The sequence below is a fragment of the Tursiops truncatus genome, chromosome 12 (genome assembly GCF_011762595.2).
Source record: "Tursiops truncatus isolate mTurTru1 chromosome 12, mTurTru1.mat.Y, whole genome shotgun sequence".
In the NCBI taxonomy this organism is placed as follows: Eukaryota; Metazoa; Chordata; class Mammalia; order Artiodactyla; family Delphinidae; genus Tursiops; species Tursiops truncatus.
This window is the reverse complement of record NC_047045.1, coordinates 22,305,395-22,324,113: the sequence shown is the minus strand read 5'-3', so window position 1 is coordinate 22,324,113 and position 18,719 is coordinate 22,305,395. Positions and strand designations below refer to the sequence as shown.

Sequence of the window (18,719 nt, the reverse complement as noted above, 5' to 3'; positions counted from 1 at the left end):
TAAGATTCAGGATTGCATTTATCCAGATTATTTTTTCCTGGAAATGTTCAATGTATGTATCTCATTTTTTTGTTGAATTTCTATATTTCAGAGTTTCAAATTTAAGAAACTCAGTCAGAAATCAAGTTTTATTTTTGTTCTGTCTGTGACCACTATATTCCTCAAAAGTAAGGTGTTCCAGAATTGATTTATTCTCATTACAGATATTGGAATAATGTTCATTGGGCCATAACGAGATGTAAAGGATGGGGTTGGCCTTTTTCTTTGTGAATGGGGGTGCACTGTCTCCTTTGCCTCTTGATAATGAACTCCACTTTAATATTGTTCAGTGCAGGTTCACTTCTTAGTCTGGGAGCTTTGCCTGAGACAACAGCCTTCTAATTCTTTAAAAAAATAGGAAAAATTTCAGCATGCACAAATATATAGAGAATAATGTAAGGCATACTTATGTACTGACCTCCAGATTTGTTGAAGTTTAACATTGTCATTTTTACTCCACTTTCTTTTCAGTAAGGAATAAATCATTACAGATTCAGTAGGAGTTTCTTGTGCACACCTCTCTCATTCCATTCTTGACCATCTTATCCAGAAGCAGATTCTACCCTGAATTTGATGTTTATTATTCCCATGAATGTTTTTAATACCTTTACTACCTATGTGTAGATCTATAAGATATATGTGGTGTATTCTTTTGCAGTGTTTCTACTGTTATATAAATGTCATTGTACTACTGTACTATGGTACCCAACATTTGGTCCACCTTATTTGTTGATATTTATTTGTGTTAATACATACAGGTTTAGTTCACTCACTTTAATTAGTATTTTATTACATTGTATAAATATACAGAATTTATCTTTTTTCCATTTGATGGACATTTGGGTTTCCATATTTTGCTGTTATACTACTATTGCATGGAACAGTTTTATATACTTTTTATTGTGTGTGTATGTCCAGGTTTCTTTAGGATAGTTCTCATTCTTGGGATACAATCATCTAGGAAGCGTTTTAAAAAGCCAGTCCCTCATCCCTACATCATGGAGATTCTGATTAAACTGGCGACTTCAGCTTTTTTGTTGTGTTGCTAAATTCCCTTCAGAAGTAGTTGTACCACTTTACCACAGTTGGTATTATCAGATTTTAAGATCTTTGTCAATTGGATTGTTTTAATTTGCTTTCCTGATTACTAATGAAGTTAAGCATATTTCATGTTTATTTTTACTTGTTTGAATTTTTCTTCTGTGATTTAACTGCAAGTTTGAATAATCTTCTAATAGCTATCTTTTCTGGATTCTAATCCTTTCTTAGTTATATATGTGGCAAACAATATGTTTTCCATATTAATATCTATTGATTCACAGAAGTTTTTCATTTTAATGAAATCCAGCTCACTATATCTCAAAGTTTGTGCTTTTGTGTCTTGTTTAGGAGATTCAACCATATTTTCCTGTAAAAATGATTAATTCATGCTTTTCATCTCTTGGTCTGTAATCATTCATTCAGTAAGGATTTATTGAGTACCTTTTGCTTTATTTCATAGATTTTTAAAATTTTAATTTTTTTTGCATTTTTGAATTTACTTTATTTTTTTATACAGCAGGTTCTTATTAGTCATCCATTTAATACATATTAGTGGATACATGTCAATCCCAATCTCCCAATTCATCACACACACACCCCACGACCACCACTTTCCCCACTTCATGTCCATACGTTTGTTCTCTACATCTGTGTCTCCATTTCTACCCTGCACACCAGTTCCTCTGTACCATTTTTGTAGGTTCCACATATATGCGTTAATATACGATATTTGTTTTTCTCTTCCTGACTTGCTTCACTCTGTATGACAGTCTCTAGATCCATCCACGTCTCTACAAATGACCCAGTTTCGTTCCTTTTTATGGCTGAGTAATATTCCATTGTATATATGTACCACATCTTCTTTATCCGTTCGTCTGTCGATGGGCATTTAGGTTGCTTCCATGACCTGACTATTATAAATAGTGCTGCAATGAACATTGGGGTGCATGTATCTTTTTCAATTATGGTTTTCTCTGGATATATGCCCAGTAGTGGGATTGCTGGATCATATGGCAATTCTATTTTTAATTTTTTAAGGAACCTCCATACTGTTCTCCATAGTGGCTGTATCAATTTACATACCCACCAACAGTGCAAGAGGGTTCCCTTTTCTCCACAACCTCTCCAGCATTTGTTGTTTGTAGATTTTCTGATGATGCCCATTCTAACTGGTGTGAGGTACCTCACTGTAGTTTTGATTTGCATTTCTCTAATAATTAGTGATGTTGAGCAGCTTTTCATGTGCTTCTTGGCCATCTGTATGTCTTCTTTGGAGAAATGTCTGTTTAGGTCTTTTGCCCAACTTTGGATTGGGTTGTCTGTTTTTTTGATATTGAGATTCATAAGTTGTTTATATATTTTAGAGATTAATTCTTTGTCCATTGATTCATTTGCAAATATTTTCTCCCATTCTGAGGGTTGTCTTCTCATCTTGTTTGTAGTTTCCTTTGCTTTGCAAAAGCTTTTAAGTTTCATTAGGTCTCATTTGTTTATTTTTGTTTTTATTACCATTACTCTAGAAGGAGGATCAAAAAAGATCTTGCTGTGATTTATGTCAAAGAGTGTTCTGCCTGTGTTTTCCTCTAAGAGTTTTATAGTGTCCAGTCTTACATTTAGGTCTCTCTAATCCATTTTGAGTTTATTTTTGTGTGTGGTGTTAGGGAGTTTCCTTATTTCATTCTTTTACCTGTAGCTGTCCAGTTTTCCCAGTACCATTAATTGAAGAGACTGTCTTTTCTCCATTGTATATCCTTGCCTCCTTTGTCATAGATTAGTTGACCATAGGTGTGTGGGTTTACCTCTGGGCTTTCTATCCTGTTCCACTGATCTATATTTCTGTTTTTGTGCCAGTACCATACTGTCTTGATTAGTGTAGCTTTGTAGTATAGTCTGAATTCAGGGAGTCTGATTCCTCCAGCTCCCTTTTTTCCCCTCAAGACTGCTTTGGCTATTCGGGGTCTTTGTGTCTTCATACAAAGTGTGAAATTGTTTGTTCTAGTTCTGTAGAAAATGCCATTGTTAATTTAATAGGGATTGCATTGAATCTGTAGATTGCTTTGGGTAGTATAGTCATTTTCACAATATTGATTCTTCCAATCCAAGAACATGGTATATCTCTCCATCTGTTTGTATCATCTTTAATTTCTTTCATCAGTGTCTTATAGTTTTCTGCATACAGGTCTTTTGTCTCCCTAGGTAGGTTTATTCCTAGGTATTTTATTCTTTTTGTTGCAATGGTAAATGGGAGTGTTTCCTTAATGTCTCTTTCAAATTTTTCATTATTAGTATATAGGAATGCAAGAGATTTCTGTGCATTAATTTTGTATCCTGCTACTTTTTTACCAAATTCATTGATTAGCTCTAGTAGTTTTCTGGTGGCACCTTTAGGATTATCTATGTATAGTATCATGTCATCTGCAAATAGTGACAGTTTTACTTCTTCTTTTCCGATTTGGATTCCTTTTATTTCTTTTTCTTCTCTGATTGCCGTGGCTAAGACTTTCAAAACTATGTTGAATAATAGTGGCAAGAGTGGACATCGTTGTCTTGTTCCTGATCTTAGAGGAAATGCTTTCAGTTTTTCACCATTGAGAATGATGTTTGCTGTGGGTTTGTCATATATGGCCTTTATTATGTTGAGGTAGGTGCCCTCTATGCCCGCTTTCTGGAGAGTTTTTATCATAAGTGGGTGTTGAATTTTGTCAAAAGCTTTTTCTGTATCTGTTGAGATGATCATATGGTTTTTCTCCTTCAATTTGTTAATATGGTTTATCACATTGATTGATTTGTGTATGTTGATGAATCCTTGCATTCCTGGTATAAACCCCACTTGATCGTGGTGTGTGATCCTTTTAATGTGCTGTTGGATTCTGTTTGCTAGTATTTTGTTGAGGATTTTGCATCTATATTCATCAGTGATACTGGTCTGTAATATTCTTTTTTTGTAGTATCTTTGTCTGGTTTTGGTATCAGGGTGATGGTGGCCTCATAGAATGAGTTTGGGAGTGTTCCTCCCTCTGATATATTTTGGTAGAGTTTGAGAAAGATAGGTGTTAGCTCTTCTCTAAATGTTTGATAGAATTCACCTGTGAAGCCATCTGGTCCTGGACTTTTGTTCCTTGGAAGGCTTTTAATCACAGGTTCAATTTCATTACTTGTGATTGGTCTGTTTATATTTTCTGTTTCTTCCTGGTTCAGTCTTGGAAGGTTATAGCTGTCTAAGAATTTGTACATTTCTTCCAGGTTGTGCATTTTATTGGCATAGAGTTGCTTATAATAGTCTCTAAGGATGCTTTATATTTCTGTGGTGTCTGTAGCAACTTCTCCTTTTTCATTTCTAATTTTATTGATTTGAGTCTCTCCCTCTTTTTCTTGAAGAGGCTGGGGAATGGTTTATCAGTTTTGTTTATCTTCTCAAAGAACCAGCTTTTAGTTTTATTGATCTTTGCTGTTTTTTTCTTTGTATCTATTTCATTTATTTCTTCTGACCTTTATGATTTCTTTCCTTCTACTAACTTTGGGTGTTGTATGTTCTTCTTTCTCTAGTTCCTTTAGGTGTAAGGTTAGATTGTTTATTTGAGATTTTTCTTGTTTCTTGAGGTTGGCTTGTATAGCTATAAACTTCCCTCTTAGAACTGCTTTTGCTGCATCCTATAGGTTTTGGATCGTCATGTTTTCGTTGTCATTTGTCTCTAGGTGTTTTTTGGTTTCCTCTTTAATTTCTTCAGTCATCTCTTGGTTATTTAGTAATGTATTCTTTAGCCTCCATGTGTTTGTGTTTTTTAATGTTTTTTCCCTGTAATTCATTTCTAATCTTATTGCGTTGTGGTCAGAAAAGATGCTTGATGTGATTTCAGTTTTCTTAAATTTACTGAGGCTTGATTTGTGACCCAAGATGTGATCTATCCTGGAGAATATTCCATGTGCACTTGAGAAGAAAGTGTAATCTGCTGTTTTTGGATGGAAGGTCCTATAAATATCAATTAAATGTATCTGGTCTTTTGTGTCATTTAAAGCTTGTGTTTACTTATTAATTTTTTGTTTGGATGATCTGTCCATTGGTGTAAGTGGGGTGTTAAAAGTCCCCCACTATTATTGTATTACTGTGAATTTCCTCTTTTATAGCTGTTAGCAGTTGCCTTATGTATTGAGGTGCTCCTGTGTTGGGGCATATATATTTACAATTGTTATATCTTCTTCTTGGTTTGATCCTTTGATTATTATGTAGTGTCCTTCCTTGTCTCTTGTAACATTCTTTATTTTAAAGTCTATTTTTTTTTTTTTTTTCGGTACGTGGGCCTCTCACTGTTGTGGCCTCTCCCGCCGCGGAGCACAGGCTCCGCACGCGCAGGCTCAGCGGCCATGGCTTATGGGCCCAGCCGCCCCGCGGCATGTGGGATCCTCCCGGACCAGGGCATGAACCCACGTCCCCTGCATCGGCAGGCGGACTCTCAACCACTGCGCCACCAGGGAAGCCCTAAGGTCTATTTTATCTGATATGAGTATTGCTACTCCAGCTCTCTTTTGATTTCCATTTGCATGAAATATCATTTTCCATCCCCTCACTTTCAGTCTGTATGTGTCCCTAGGTCTGAAGTGGGTCTCTTGTAGACAGCACATATATGGTCTTGTTTTTGTTTCCATTCAGCGAGCTTGTGTCTTTTGGTTGGAGCATTTAATCCATTCACATTTAAGGTAATTATCGATACATTTGTTTCTTTGACCATTTTCTTAATTGTTTTGGGTTTGTTTTTGTAGGTCCTTTTCTTCTCTTGTGTTTTCCAGTTGGAGAAGTTCCTTTAGCATTTGTTGTAGAGCTGGTTTGGTGGTGCTGAATTCTCTTAGCTTTTGCTTGTCTGTAAAGCTTTTGATTTCTCCAGCGAATCTGAATGAGATCCTTGCTGAGTAGAGTAATCTTGGTTGTAGGTTCTTCCCTTTCATCACTTTAAATATATCATGCCACTCCCTTCTTCCTTGTAGAGTTTCTGCTGAGAAATCAGCTGTGGGAGTTCCCTTGTATGTTATTTGTTGTTTTCCCCATGCTGCTTTCAGTAATTTTTCTTTGTCTTTATTTTTTGCCAATTTGACGACTATGTGCCTCAGTGTGTTTCTCCTTGGGTTTCTCCTGCCTGGGACTCTCTGGGCTTCCTGGACTTCGGTGGCTATTTCCTTTCCCATGTTATTTAAGTTTTCGACTATAATGTCTTCATATATTTTCTCGGGTCCTTTCTCTCTCTCTTCTCCTTCTGAGACCCCTGTAATGCGAATGTTGTTGTGTTTAATGTTGTCCCAGAGGTCTCTTAGGCTGTCATCATTTCTTTTCATTCTTTTTTCTTTATTCTGTTCTGTGGCAGTGAATTCCACCATCCTGTCTTCCAGGTCACTTATCTGTTCTTCTGCCTCAGTTATTCTGCTATTGATTCCTTCTAGTATATTTTTCATTTCAGTTATTGTTTTGTTCATCTCTGTTCGTTTGTTCTTTAATTCTTCTAGGTGTTTGTTCTCTAATTCTTCTAGGTCTTTGTTAAACATTTCTTGCATCTTCTTGATCTTTGCCTCCATGCTTTTTCCGAGGCCCTGGATCATCTTCCTTATAATTATTCTGAATTCTTTTTCTGGAAGGTTGCCTATCTCCACTTCGTTTGGTTGTTTTTCTGGGGTTTTATCTTGTTCCTTTTTCTGGTACATAGATCTCTGCCTTTTTATCTTGTCTATCTTTCTATGAATGTGCTTTTTGTTCCACGCTGCAGGATTGTAGTTCTTTTTGGTTCTGCAGTCTGCCCTCTAGTGGATGAGGGTATCTAAGAGGCTTGAGCACGTTTCCTGTTGGGAGGGACTGGTGGTGGGTAGAGCTGGGTGATGCTCTGGTGGGCAGAGCTCAGTAAAACTTTAATCCACTTGTCTGCTGATGGGTGGGGCTGGGTTCCCTCGTGTTGCTTGTTTTGCCTGAGGTGACCCAACACTGGAGCCTACCCAGCTCTTTGTTGGGGCTAATGGCGGACTCTGGGAGGGCTCATGCCAAGGAGTACTTCCCAGAACTTCTGCTGCCAGTGTCCTTGTCCCCACGGTGAGCCACAGCCACCCCCCGCCTCTGCAGGAGACCCTCCAACACTAGCAGGTAGGTCTGGTTCAGTCTCCTATGGGGTCACTGCTCCTTCCCCTGGGTCCTGATGCGTACACTACTTTGTGTGTGCCCTCCAAGAGTAGAGTCTCTGTTTCTCCCAGTCCTGTCGAAATCCTACAATCTATTCCCAGTAGGCTTCAAAGTCTGATTCTCTAGGAATTCCTCCTCCCATTGCCAGACCCCCAGGTTGGGAAGCCAGACGTGGGGTTCAGAACCTTCACTCCAGTGGGTGGACTTCTGTGGTATAAGTGTTCTCCAGTTTGTGAGTCACCCACCCAGCAGATATGGGATTTGATTTTATTATGATTGTGCCCCTCCTACCATCTCATTGTGTCTTCTCCTTTGTCTTTGGATGTGGGGTATCTTTTTTGGTGAGTTCCAGTGTCTTCCTGTTGATTATTCTTCAGCAGTTACTTGCGATTCCGGTGCTCTCGCAAGAGGGAGTGACTAATTCATTGGGTTTTTAAGTCACAGTTTTTCACATTTCTGATAATAGAATATATTTATAATTGAAAGTGTCATATATTTAATTCTTTAATATACTGTGGAGGTTTCATTGATGTTTAACCATTTTGTTTATTTTGAATTATGAAATCAAGGTCACCCTTAGAAAAAATTTTTTTGAAATAATTGTTTGAAACTTTTCAGTTCCTTAGTTTATTATTTTGTACAGCAAGAATTTCATTGATAATTTTTTATATGTCAAGTATTAGTCTAGGTATTGAGTATGCCCAGAAGAATAGGACATAATTTCTTGCCTTCCAGGCAGTTTATAATTTAGTGCCCTGACCTTCAAAGGAGGCTACTTCTATAACAGTTCATTGGGATTTGGAAAGAAAATCGGAGAACTCCTGTTTATTCTTAATCTATTATTCAATTTTTGTCTGTTTTATAACATACAGTTGTGCATGTATGCAATTTATTAAAAATTAATATGTATATATTATACACAATTGTTCGGATATGTGTTTAGATTGGATACAAAATCAAAAGAAACTTGCAGGGACTTCCCTGGCGGTCCAGTGGTTAGGACTCCACGCTTCCACTTCAGGGGGCATGGGTTTGATACCCGGTCGGCGAACTGAGATCCCACATGCTGTACGGTCAAAAGAAACAAAAGAAAAAGAAATTTGCAGACCAGTGGTGTTATGAATGGGGATATAAATATAAAGAAATATTATAATGGTATCATAAGTATAATGTCAAAGATATATGGGAGATATAGAAATATATGAGAGGTACCAGAGAGGTGAGAATATTCCAGCTTACCCTGGGTATACTTGAGTTATTTGAAGTGTGGAGTTGTAGACAGAGAAAGTGATACAGATTAATTTTGAAGGAGTGAGCCTTAGAAGTCAGGAGCATTAGATGGTTTTTAGTGTACTTGATGTATGGTGAGATGTGAGACATAGCAGGAAATGAGAATGGATTTGTGGGTAGGAGACCAGATCACCTGAATAAGACATTTTAGCTTAGTTCTTTGTTCTGTATATAATAGGACACTACTGAAGGGTTTTAGTTACGGTAATGATATGATCTTATTTTTATTGCTTTGGAGGATAACTCCACTGGCATCGTGGATAGTATTTTGAAGTGAGAAAGAACTCAAAACAGGGAGACCAGTTAGTCAATAGTTATTGAGCGCTTCCTGTAGTCTATTCTCAACGATTCAACACCTATCTATCAGGAGCTTCCTTTATGATAGGCAACACAGATTTGAAGGTGAACTTGATTTCAATCTATTCTAGTTGTTTTGGTGAATTTTAAAGTGAAGAGTATCTAGGAGGGAATTTAGACTACTTACAAGTTTTTTAAACAATTTTTAGGCTTTTAATTTTATTTCTTAAAAAGAGGACTTGCTTGTTTCATTTTAATTTTATCAGGGTCTCAATTCATCTAATAAATAAGCCTGACATTTTAGGTTTTTCAACCTTGTTGATGACATAGGTGACATGGAAAAGTTTGCACATGGACTGTGTGGTTATTTACTAACTAGCATTTCTTCAGTAAATAACCTTTACAAACAGTCGTATGCCTTTATGTAAAGGAATATATTCTACCTTATACCTAGCTCTTGCTCACTTGTCTTGCTCCATATTCTTTGCTGAGTATCAAAATTGTCATCCTTCCAAAGTTGAGAAAAAGTCATCCTTGAGGTGTATTTAATGTTCACAGATTAAGCAAGTGTTGCCACCCCTTTGTAAACAGTAGGTTGGGTAAAATGTTAGGTTGAGTGATATAGATTAGAGAAGTGAAAGAAGGCAGAAAAGATGGGAAAAATGCGTGGAAGTGTGTCCAATTGCAGAATAAAGAAAAGGGTACTTGATATACCATTGAGGTGATGCTGCTAATCCGGACCACTGCTGTCACCCAGGTGATATGTTATAGCTGCATTTGTATATACCATTAGGAGAGGACAAGCCCCTACCCTCAGCTTATACAAAAGTGTACATGTGCTTTTTATTTCATGGTTCAAACCATATATATATACCATAATATATATACTGTATATATACATATGGGGGAAGAAGAAAACTTTTGTTTTTGAATATATCATATAAACCTTTTCTGTATTAGTTTTCAGAGTTGAGAATGTATTTGCTTAATAAATATCTTCTACTTCTTGAAGGCTGTAAAGTGTTAGCACTTTAAACAACAAAAAACATTATAGGTGACTTTTTTGCCTATTTTGGTGTGTTGTTTGCTTGTACTTTCCTGACTGTGGATTTTAGTTTTACACAGGTTTTACTAATTCATGTAAACAATAAAAATGATTAGTGAGTATATTAATACTTTAATTCAGATGTGAAAACTTTGGATCAATTTATATTTGAGAAGATTTATACCATTTTCCCATACTCTTTTATATATTTATAATTAAAATAAGTAACTGTATGTGTGTGCATTTGCATGTTTAGGTATGCTTCTGTCATTAGTCAAATTAATCATCAGGGCTGGCACTTGCGGTTGTTCAGGCTATACACTGGGCAACTCCAAAGGATGCTGTTTATATAGACTGCTATGTATAGTGTATCAGCCTGATAATTATGCTGATAAAATAGTTTTTAGTGTTGAAATTTAAATAATTGTCTTGTTTAATTCAGGCACAGCCGGTTGGAGATTGTGATTTTAATATTCGTCTGCAGTGTATAGAACGAGAAATAATAAATCCTCGACATGAAAAAATGAAGACGGGGCTCATTGACAAAACACAGGAACCATTTAGAGTCAGAAATAAGCCATTTTTTGACATCCATGCTTCAAGAAAGGTAAAGTTTTCTAATTAATACTTGCAGTGTAACAAAACTCATCTTGGAAAAGGAATATGAATGACATTTTGAGACCCACTTGTCTTGATTTTTCCAGAAATTACTTGAATTGAATATAGCACTATATTGACAAACATATATAATTCCCAAGTCTGCGCTTTAGCAAGATCCTTTTTTTTTTTTAAATTGAAGTATAGTTGATTTACAATGTTGTGTTAGTTTCTGGTGTACAGCAAAGTAGTTCATATATATATACATATATATATATATTTTTTTTTCTTTTTCAGATTCTTTTCCATTATAGCTTATTACATGGTATTGAATATAGTGCCCTGTGCTATACTGTAGGTCCTTGTTGTTTACCTATTTTATTTTAGTAAGATTCTCAGTGACAGAAACTTAGGTTACTTCCTTGTTTTCTTTTCTTTTTTTCTTTTTTAAAAAATATTTATTTATTTGACTGTGCCAGGTCTTAGTTGCGGAATGCGGGATCTTTGTTGCCGCCTGCAGGGTCTTCGTTGTGGTGTTCGGGATCTTTACTTGTGGCACGTGGGCTCTTAGTTGGGGCATGTGGAATCTAGTTCCCTGACCAGGGATTGAACCCGGGCCCCCTGTATTGGGAGCACGGAGTCTTAACCCCTGGACCACCAGGCAAGTCCCCCTTGTTTCTTATAATAGTTTGTGATTCATGGCTATTGGTTCATATTATGTTTTTTAAAAGGCTGTAAACAGGATAGAATTATATAGAGTGAAAATCACCTGTTAAGCCTTCTGAAGGTCAACAGTGTTTACTATGTAGTCTTATTTTAAAAATTAATTTACATATATATATACATACATGTGGAAGGTTTTCTTTTGTTATTTATTTTTGTTGTTTTGACACTGAAAACCCGAGACTTATTTCACTTAACAGTGTAACTTGGAAATATTTCCATGACATGCAAAGAGATTTATAACTGCCGCATAGTATTTGACAGTAAAGATGCACCATGGAGTTATTATGTTTTGGAGGAGAGGTGGTTATGATAGAATAATATAGGAAATAATAGCAATGTAAGCAATTAAATGTTTTAAAATTTTTTCTAATATAATCTCACATGTTAGATGATGTAAGTTTTTGTTGTATTTTAACTGCTTCTACTCAAGCCCACTCAATTTGGTATTAGCCCTTGGATGTAATATTAGCAATAATCTCAGCACTGTTGAATGCCTATCTTTTCTTCTCAACAAATACAAAGTTATCATTCTACTTTCACTTATTGTGCATAATGCCTGCTTGGCATGGGACTGTTGGTTGACTTCTGGTGCCATGGCCTTCCCACAGTTCACTGCTTTTGTGTCTGTTTTGTCAGCAGGAATATTATAGGGTTGCCTGAAAGAGCCATACACTTCTGTGCCCTGCCCAGTCGGTAGGGTAGGGATAACGTTAACACTTAACATGGGCCACACCTTTCTAAATTTTTAATTCATTGTAAAAGTTGGTCAGAAGCCAAATTGTTTCAGTTTGCATTCGTTTTTTTTTAAATGTATTTTGACAGCTTGTGCTGCCATAATTCAAAGTTCAGCATTTAAGAAAATGTGTCTCAGTGTAGTTTTATTAGTCAAAATCAGTGCTGCTTAGAAATGCTTAGAAAATAGTTCTTTAGGGATCTGAAGTATATAGTTATGTTGACCAACTTTTCATGTAGTTTTTCACTAGAAAAAACAATGCTCTAATTTTTCTCCTTTCTACTTAGCTTATATAACCACGCTTTGAAATCATCATAGGAATTTCTTTTTTTTCAAGCAGTTCTATTATCTGGAATTTTACATATAAGTTTCCTCTTCCCTCCTTTTCAGTTTTTACTGTTATTTTTTGTCCTCAATTTCTCTTACCAAAGTGTAAAGTTGTAGAATACAGAGGGAAAGCACATTTTGCAGCAGAGTTGGTCTAAAGGGTAAGACTGTAGTAACACCAAGTTATAGAATAGTAGCTACGATTGACAGGTTATTGCTCTAGAGTTGCTTATTATTTTTATGTTTGCTACTGGGAATTGTAAAATAGTGGTGTTACGAATGATGCAGCATTTGTCAGGGAAGTACGTATCATTTTTATGAGAAAGCCTAGTTTTTATGTGGTTTTTAACAAAATTTACAACTCTGAAAAATGCATACCTTTGGGTAGAAAACAGTAGAATTTCATTTCTGTCTATAAAAACTTGAAGATAACTTTGATTTTAGGAGTTTATTAGCATAGCTCTATAAACAACCTCTCCATTTTGTTGAATTTGATCCGTCAAACTAGTGAAGGGATAATGAGTTGTTTAATTTTTAACTTAATATACATAAATGGGTGTTAGAATACAGCATCCTAAATAGTAATAAGAAGTAGCAGTTTCTTAAATTACAATTTATTTGCATTTCCAGTTTGAAGGCCAATTAAAAAAGAATTATTTGAATAGATTAAATGTGGTTAACAAAATTTTAAAAGTCAGACAGACAACAGATATTTATCATCATCTCAGAAGAGTAACCACTGCTATTAGCATTTATTGTATCCATCAGAATTTCTTTATCCATGTGCAAGCAATACAATTATTTATATTCTTATCATCCTTACCCAAGAGGTGATTCTTAACGCCCTTTTCTGTACTTGCTTTTTTTTACTTAATTTATTTTGTGTCCCCTTGCCCCAGTTTTGGTACATGGAAATCTCCTTCAATCTTTTAAATAGATGCACAGATTTCCATCTTATCAGTGTACCATAATTTACTTAATCCATAGTCATTTGGGTTGTTTTTAGCCTGTTGATAGGTTTTTGTTTGTTTGTTTTGCATATGGATATCCAATTGTTTCTGCACCAAGTATTGAAGAGATGGTCCTTTTTTCATTGAATTTCTTTTGCATGTTTATAAAAAATAAGTTGTTATGTATGTGTGGGACTATTGCCAGATGCTCTGTTCTATGCCCTTGATCTTTTTTATCTGTCTTTGTGGTAGTACTGTCTTGACTACCTTTGTTTATAGTAAAGATTGAAATCAGACAGACTTGATCTTCCAACTTTGTACTTCTTTTTTGAAGATGTTGTCTCTATTCTAGGCCTTTGTGTTTTCATTGAATTCTCTTGTTCCATCTGATTCTTGTTTATAATTATTTTTCAGTTGATTCTCTTGGATTTTCTGAGTATCCAGTCATATTAGGTGTAAATTGACACAGTTTTACTCTTTTTTCCTTCCTTCCTTCCTTCCTTCCTCCCTCTCTCCCTTCCTTCCTTTTCTTTCAACATCTTTATTGGAGTATAATTGTTTTACATTGGTGTGTTAGTTGCTGCTATATATAGCAAAGTGAATCAGCTATAAATACACATATATCCCCATATCCCCTCCCTCTTGCATCTCCCTCCCACCCTCCCTATCCCACCCCTCTAGGTGGACACAAGGCACCGAGCTGATCTCCCTGTGCTATGTGGCTGCTTCCCACTAGCTATCTGTTTTACATTTGGTAGTGTATATGTATCCATGCCACTCTCTCACTTTGTCCCAGCTCACCCGTCCCCCTCCCCATATCCTCAAGTCCATTCTCTGGTAGGTCTGCATCTTTATTCCTGTCTTGCCCTTAGGTTCTTCATGACATTTTTTTCTTTTTTTAGATTCCATATGCATATGTTAGCATGCGGTATTTGTCTGTCTCTTTCTGACTTACTTCACTCTGTATAACAACTCTAGGTCCATCCACCTCACTACAAATAACTCAATTTCATTTCTTTTTATGGCTGAGTAATATTCCATTGTTTATATGTGCCACATCTTCTTTATCCATTCATCTGTCGATGGACACTGAGGTTGCTTCCATGTCCTGGCTATTGTAAATAGAGCTGCAGTGAACATTGTGGTACATGACTCTTTTTGAATTATGGTTTTCTCAGGGTATATGCCCAGTAGTGGGTTTGCTGGATCGTATGGTCGCTCTATTTTTAGTTTTTTAAGGAACCTCCATACTGTTCTCCATAGTGGCTGTATCAATTTACATTCCCACTAACAGTGCAAGGGGTTCCCTTTTCTCCACACCCTCTCCAAAATTTATTGCTTGTAGATTTTTTAATGATGGCCATTCTGACTGGTGTGAGGTGATACCTCATTGTAGTTTTGATTTGCATTTCTCTAATGATTAGTGATGTTGAGCTAATGTGTTTCATGTGTTTGTTGGCAATCTGTATATCTTCTTTGGAGAAATGTCTGTTTAGATCTTCTGCCCATTTTCGGATTGGGTTGTTTGTTTTTTTGATATTGAGCTGCGAGAGCTACCTGTATATTTTGGAGATTAATCCTTTGTCAGTAGCTTCATTTGCAAATATTTTCTCCCATTCTGAGGGTTGTCTTTTCGTCTTGTTTATGGTTTCCTTTGCTGTGCAAAAACTTTTAAGTTTCATTAGGTCCCATTTGTTTACTTTTGTTTTTATTACCATTACTCTAGGAGGTGGGTCAAAAAGGATCTTGCTGGGATGTATGTCATAGAGTGTTCTGCCTGTGTTGTCCTTTAAGAGTTTTATAGTGTCTGGCCTTACATTTAGGCCTTTAATCCATTTTGTGTTTATTTTTGTGTATGGTGTTATGGAATGTTCTAATTTCATTCTTTTACATGTAGCTGTCCAGTTTTCCCAGCACCACTTATTGAAGAGGCTGTCTTTTCTCCATTGTATATTCTTGCCTCCTTTATCAAAGATAAGGTGACCATATGTGCGTGGGTTGATCTCTGGGCTTTCTATCCTGTCCCATTGATCTATATTTCTGTTTTTGTGCCAGTATCATACTGTCTTGATTACTGTAGATTTGTGGTATAGTCTGAAGTCAGGGAACCTGATTCCTCCAGCTCCATTTTTCTTTCTCAAGATTGCTTTGGCTATTTAGGGTCTTTTGTTTTTCCATACAAATTGTGAAATTTTTTGTTCTAGTTCTAGGAAAAATGCCATTGGTAGTTTGATAGGGGTTGCACGGAATCTGTAGATTGCTTTGGGTTGTATAGTCATTTTCACAATGTTGATTCTTCCAATCCAAAAACATGGTATATCTCTCCATCTGTTTGTATCCTCTTTAATTTCTTTCATCAGTGACTTATAGTTTTCTGCATACAGGTCTTTTGTTTCCTTAGGTAGGTTTATTCCTAGGTATTTTATACTTTTTGTTGTAGTGGTAAATGGGAGTGTTTCCTTAATTTCTCTTTTAGATTTTTCATCATTAGTGTATAGGAATGTAAGAGATTTCTGTGCATTCATTTTGTATCCTGCTACTTTACCAAATTCATCGATTAGCTCTAGTAGTTTTCTGGTGGCACCTTTAGGATTATCTATGTATAATATCATGTCATCTGCAAATAGTGACAGTTTTACTTCTTCTTTTCCAATTTGTATTCCTTTTATTTCTTTTTCTTCTCTGTTGCCGTGGCTAGGACTTGCAAAACTATGTTGAATGATAGTGGTGAGAGTGGACATCGTTGTCTTGTTCCTGATCTTACAGGATATGCTTTCAGTTTTTCACCATTGGGAATGATGTTCGCTGTGGGTTGGTTGTATGTGGCCTTTATTATGTTGAGGTGGGTGCCCTCTATGCCCGCTTTCTGGAGGGTTTTTATCATAAGTGGGTGTTGAATTTTGTCAAAAGCTTTTTCTGTATCTATTGAGATGCTCATATGGTTTTTCTCCTTCAATTTGTTAATATGGTTTATCACATTGATTGATTTGTGTATGTTGAAGAATCCTTGCATTCCTGGGATAAACCCCACTTGATCATGGTATATGATCCTTTTAATGTGTTGTTGGATTCTGTTTGCTAGTATTTTGTTGAGGATTTTTGCATATATGTTCATGAGTGATATTGGCCTGTAGTTTTCTTTCTTTGTGACACCTTTGTCTAGTTTTGGTATCAGGGTTATGGTGGTCTCGTAGAATGAGTTTGGGAGTGTTCCTCCCTCTGCTATATTTTGGAAGAGTTTGAGAAGCATAGGTGTTAGCTCTTCTCTAAATGTTTGATAGACTTCGCCTGTGAAGCCATCTGGTCCTGGGCTTTTGTTTGTTGGAAGATTTTTAATCACAGTTTCAATTTCATTGCTTGTGATTGGTCTGTTTATATGTTCTGTTTCTTCCGGGTTCAGTCTTGGGAAGTTGTGCTTTTCTAAGAATTTGTACATTTCTTCCAGGTTGTGCATTTTATTGGCATAGAGTTGCTTGTAGTAATCTCTCATGATCCTTTGTATTTCTGCAGTGTCAGTTGTTACTTCTCCGTTTTCATTTCTAATTCTATTGATTTGAGTCTTCTCCCTTTTTTTCTTGATGAGTCTGGCTAGTGGTTTATCAATTTTGTTTATCTTCTCAAAGAACCAGCTTTTAGTTTTATTGATCTTAGCTATTGTTTCCTTCATTTCTTTTACATTTATTTCTGATCTGATCTTTATGATTTCTTTTCTTCTGCTAACTGTGTTTTTTTTGTTCTTCCTTTAATTGCTTTAGGTGTAAGATTAGGTTGTTTACTTGAGATGTTTCTTGTTTCTTGAGGTAGGATTATATTGCTATAAACTTCTGTCTTAGAACTACTTTTGCTGTATCCCATAGGTTTTGGGTTGTTGTGTTTTCATTGTGATTTGTTCCTAGGTATTTTTCGATTTCCTCTTTGATTTCTTCAGTGATCTCTTGGTTATTTAGTAGTGTATTGTTTAAGCTCCATGTGTTTGTAGTTTATACACATTTTTTTCCTGTAATTGATACCTAGTTTCATAGCGTTGTGGTCGGAAAAGATACTTGATACAATTTCAGTTTTTTTAAATTTACCAAGGCTTAATTTGTGACCCAAGCTATGATCTACCCTGGAGAATGTTCCATGAGCACTTGAGAAGCAAGTGTATTCTGTTGTTTTTGGATGGAATGTCCTATAAATATCAATTACGTCCATCTTGTTTAATGTATCATTTAAAGCTTGTGTTTCCTTATTTATTTTCATTTTGGTTGATCTGTCCATTGGTGAAAGCGAGGTGTTAAAGTCCCCTACTATGATTGTGTTACTGTGTATTTCCTCTTTTATGGCTGTTAGCATTTGCCTTAAGTATTGAGGTGCTCCTATGTTGGGTGCATAAATATTTACAATTGTTTTATCTTCTTCTTGGATTGATCCCTTGATCATTTTGTAGTGTCCTTCTTTGTCTCTTGTAATCGTCTTTATTTTAAAGTCTATTATGTCTGATATGAGAATTGCTCCTCCAGCTTTCTTTTGATTTCCATTTGCGTGGAATATCTTTTTCCATCCCCTCACTTTCAGTCTGTATGTGTCCCTAGGTCTGAAGTAGGTGTCTTGTAGACAGCATATATATGGATCTTGTTTATGTATCCATTCAGCCAGTCTATGTCTTTTGGTTGGAGCATTTAATCCATTTACATTTAAGGCAGTTATTGATATGTGTGTTCCTATTACCAGTTTCTTAATTGGTTTGGATTTGTTATTGTAGGTCTTTTCCTCGTCTTATGTTTCCTGCCTAGAGAAGTTCCTTTAGCATTTGTTGTAAAGCTAGTTTGGTGGTGTGGAATTTTCTTAACTTTTTCTTGTCTGTAAAGGTTTTAATTTCTCCGTCGAATCTGAATGAGATCCTTGCCGGGTAGAGTGATCTTGGTTGTAGGTTTTTCTTTCTCATCACTTAAAATTTGTCCTGCCACTTCCTTCTGGCTTGCAGAGTTTCTGCTGAAAGATCAGCTGTTAACCTTATGGGGATTCCCTTGTATGTTATTTGTTGTTTTTCCCTTTCTGCTTTTAATATTTTTTCTTTTTTTGATAGTTTGATTAATATGTGTCTTGGCATGTTTCTCCTTGGATTTATCCTGTCTGGCACTCTGTGTGCTTCCTGGACTTGATTGACTATTTCCTTTCTCATATTAGGGAAGTTTTCAAGTATAATCTCTTCAAATATTTTCTCAGTCCCTTTCTTTTTCTCTTCTTCTTCTGGGACCTCTATAATTCAAATGTTGGTGCGTTTAATGTTTTACCAGAGGTCTCTGAGACTGTCCTCAATTTTTTTTACTCTTTTTTCTTTATTCTGCTCTGCACTAGTTATTTCCACTATTTTATCTTCCACGTCACGTATCCGTTCTTATGCTTCAGTTATTCTGCTATTGTTTCCTTGTAGAGAAATTTTAATTTCATTTATTGTGTTGGTCATCATTGTTTATTTCTTCTAGGTCCTTATTAAACGTTTCTTGTATTTTCTCCATTCTATTTCCAAGATTTTGG

The 18,719-nt window shown here is 35.9% G+C and overlaps 1 protein-coding gene across 7 annotated transcripts in view; it reads left to right on the top strand.

Moving 5' to 3' along the window:
- The window catches only part of RNGTT (RNA guanylyltransferase and 5'-phosphatase), a 249,817-nt gene that overhangs the window by 72,109 nt on the left and 158,989 nt on the right, over window positions 1-18,719 (top strand). For all 7 annotated transcript variants that reach the window (XR_002175216.3, XM_019929424.3, XM_019929420.3 and 4 more), the window contains one exon: window positions 10,309-10,473. Coding sequence is in view for 6 of the 7 variants with exons in the window: in XM_019929424.3 (XP_019784983.1) it covers window positions 10,309-10,473 (165 nt within the window). In the remaining variant the exon portion in view is untranslated. The remainder of the gene's footprint in view (window positions 1-10,308; window positions 10,474-18,719) is intronic.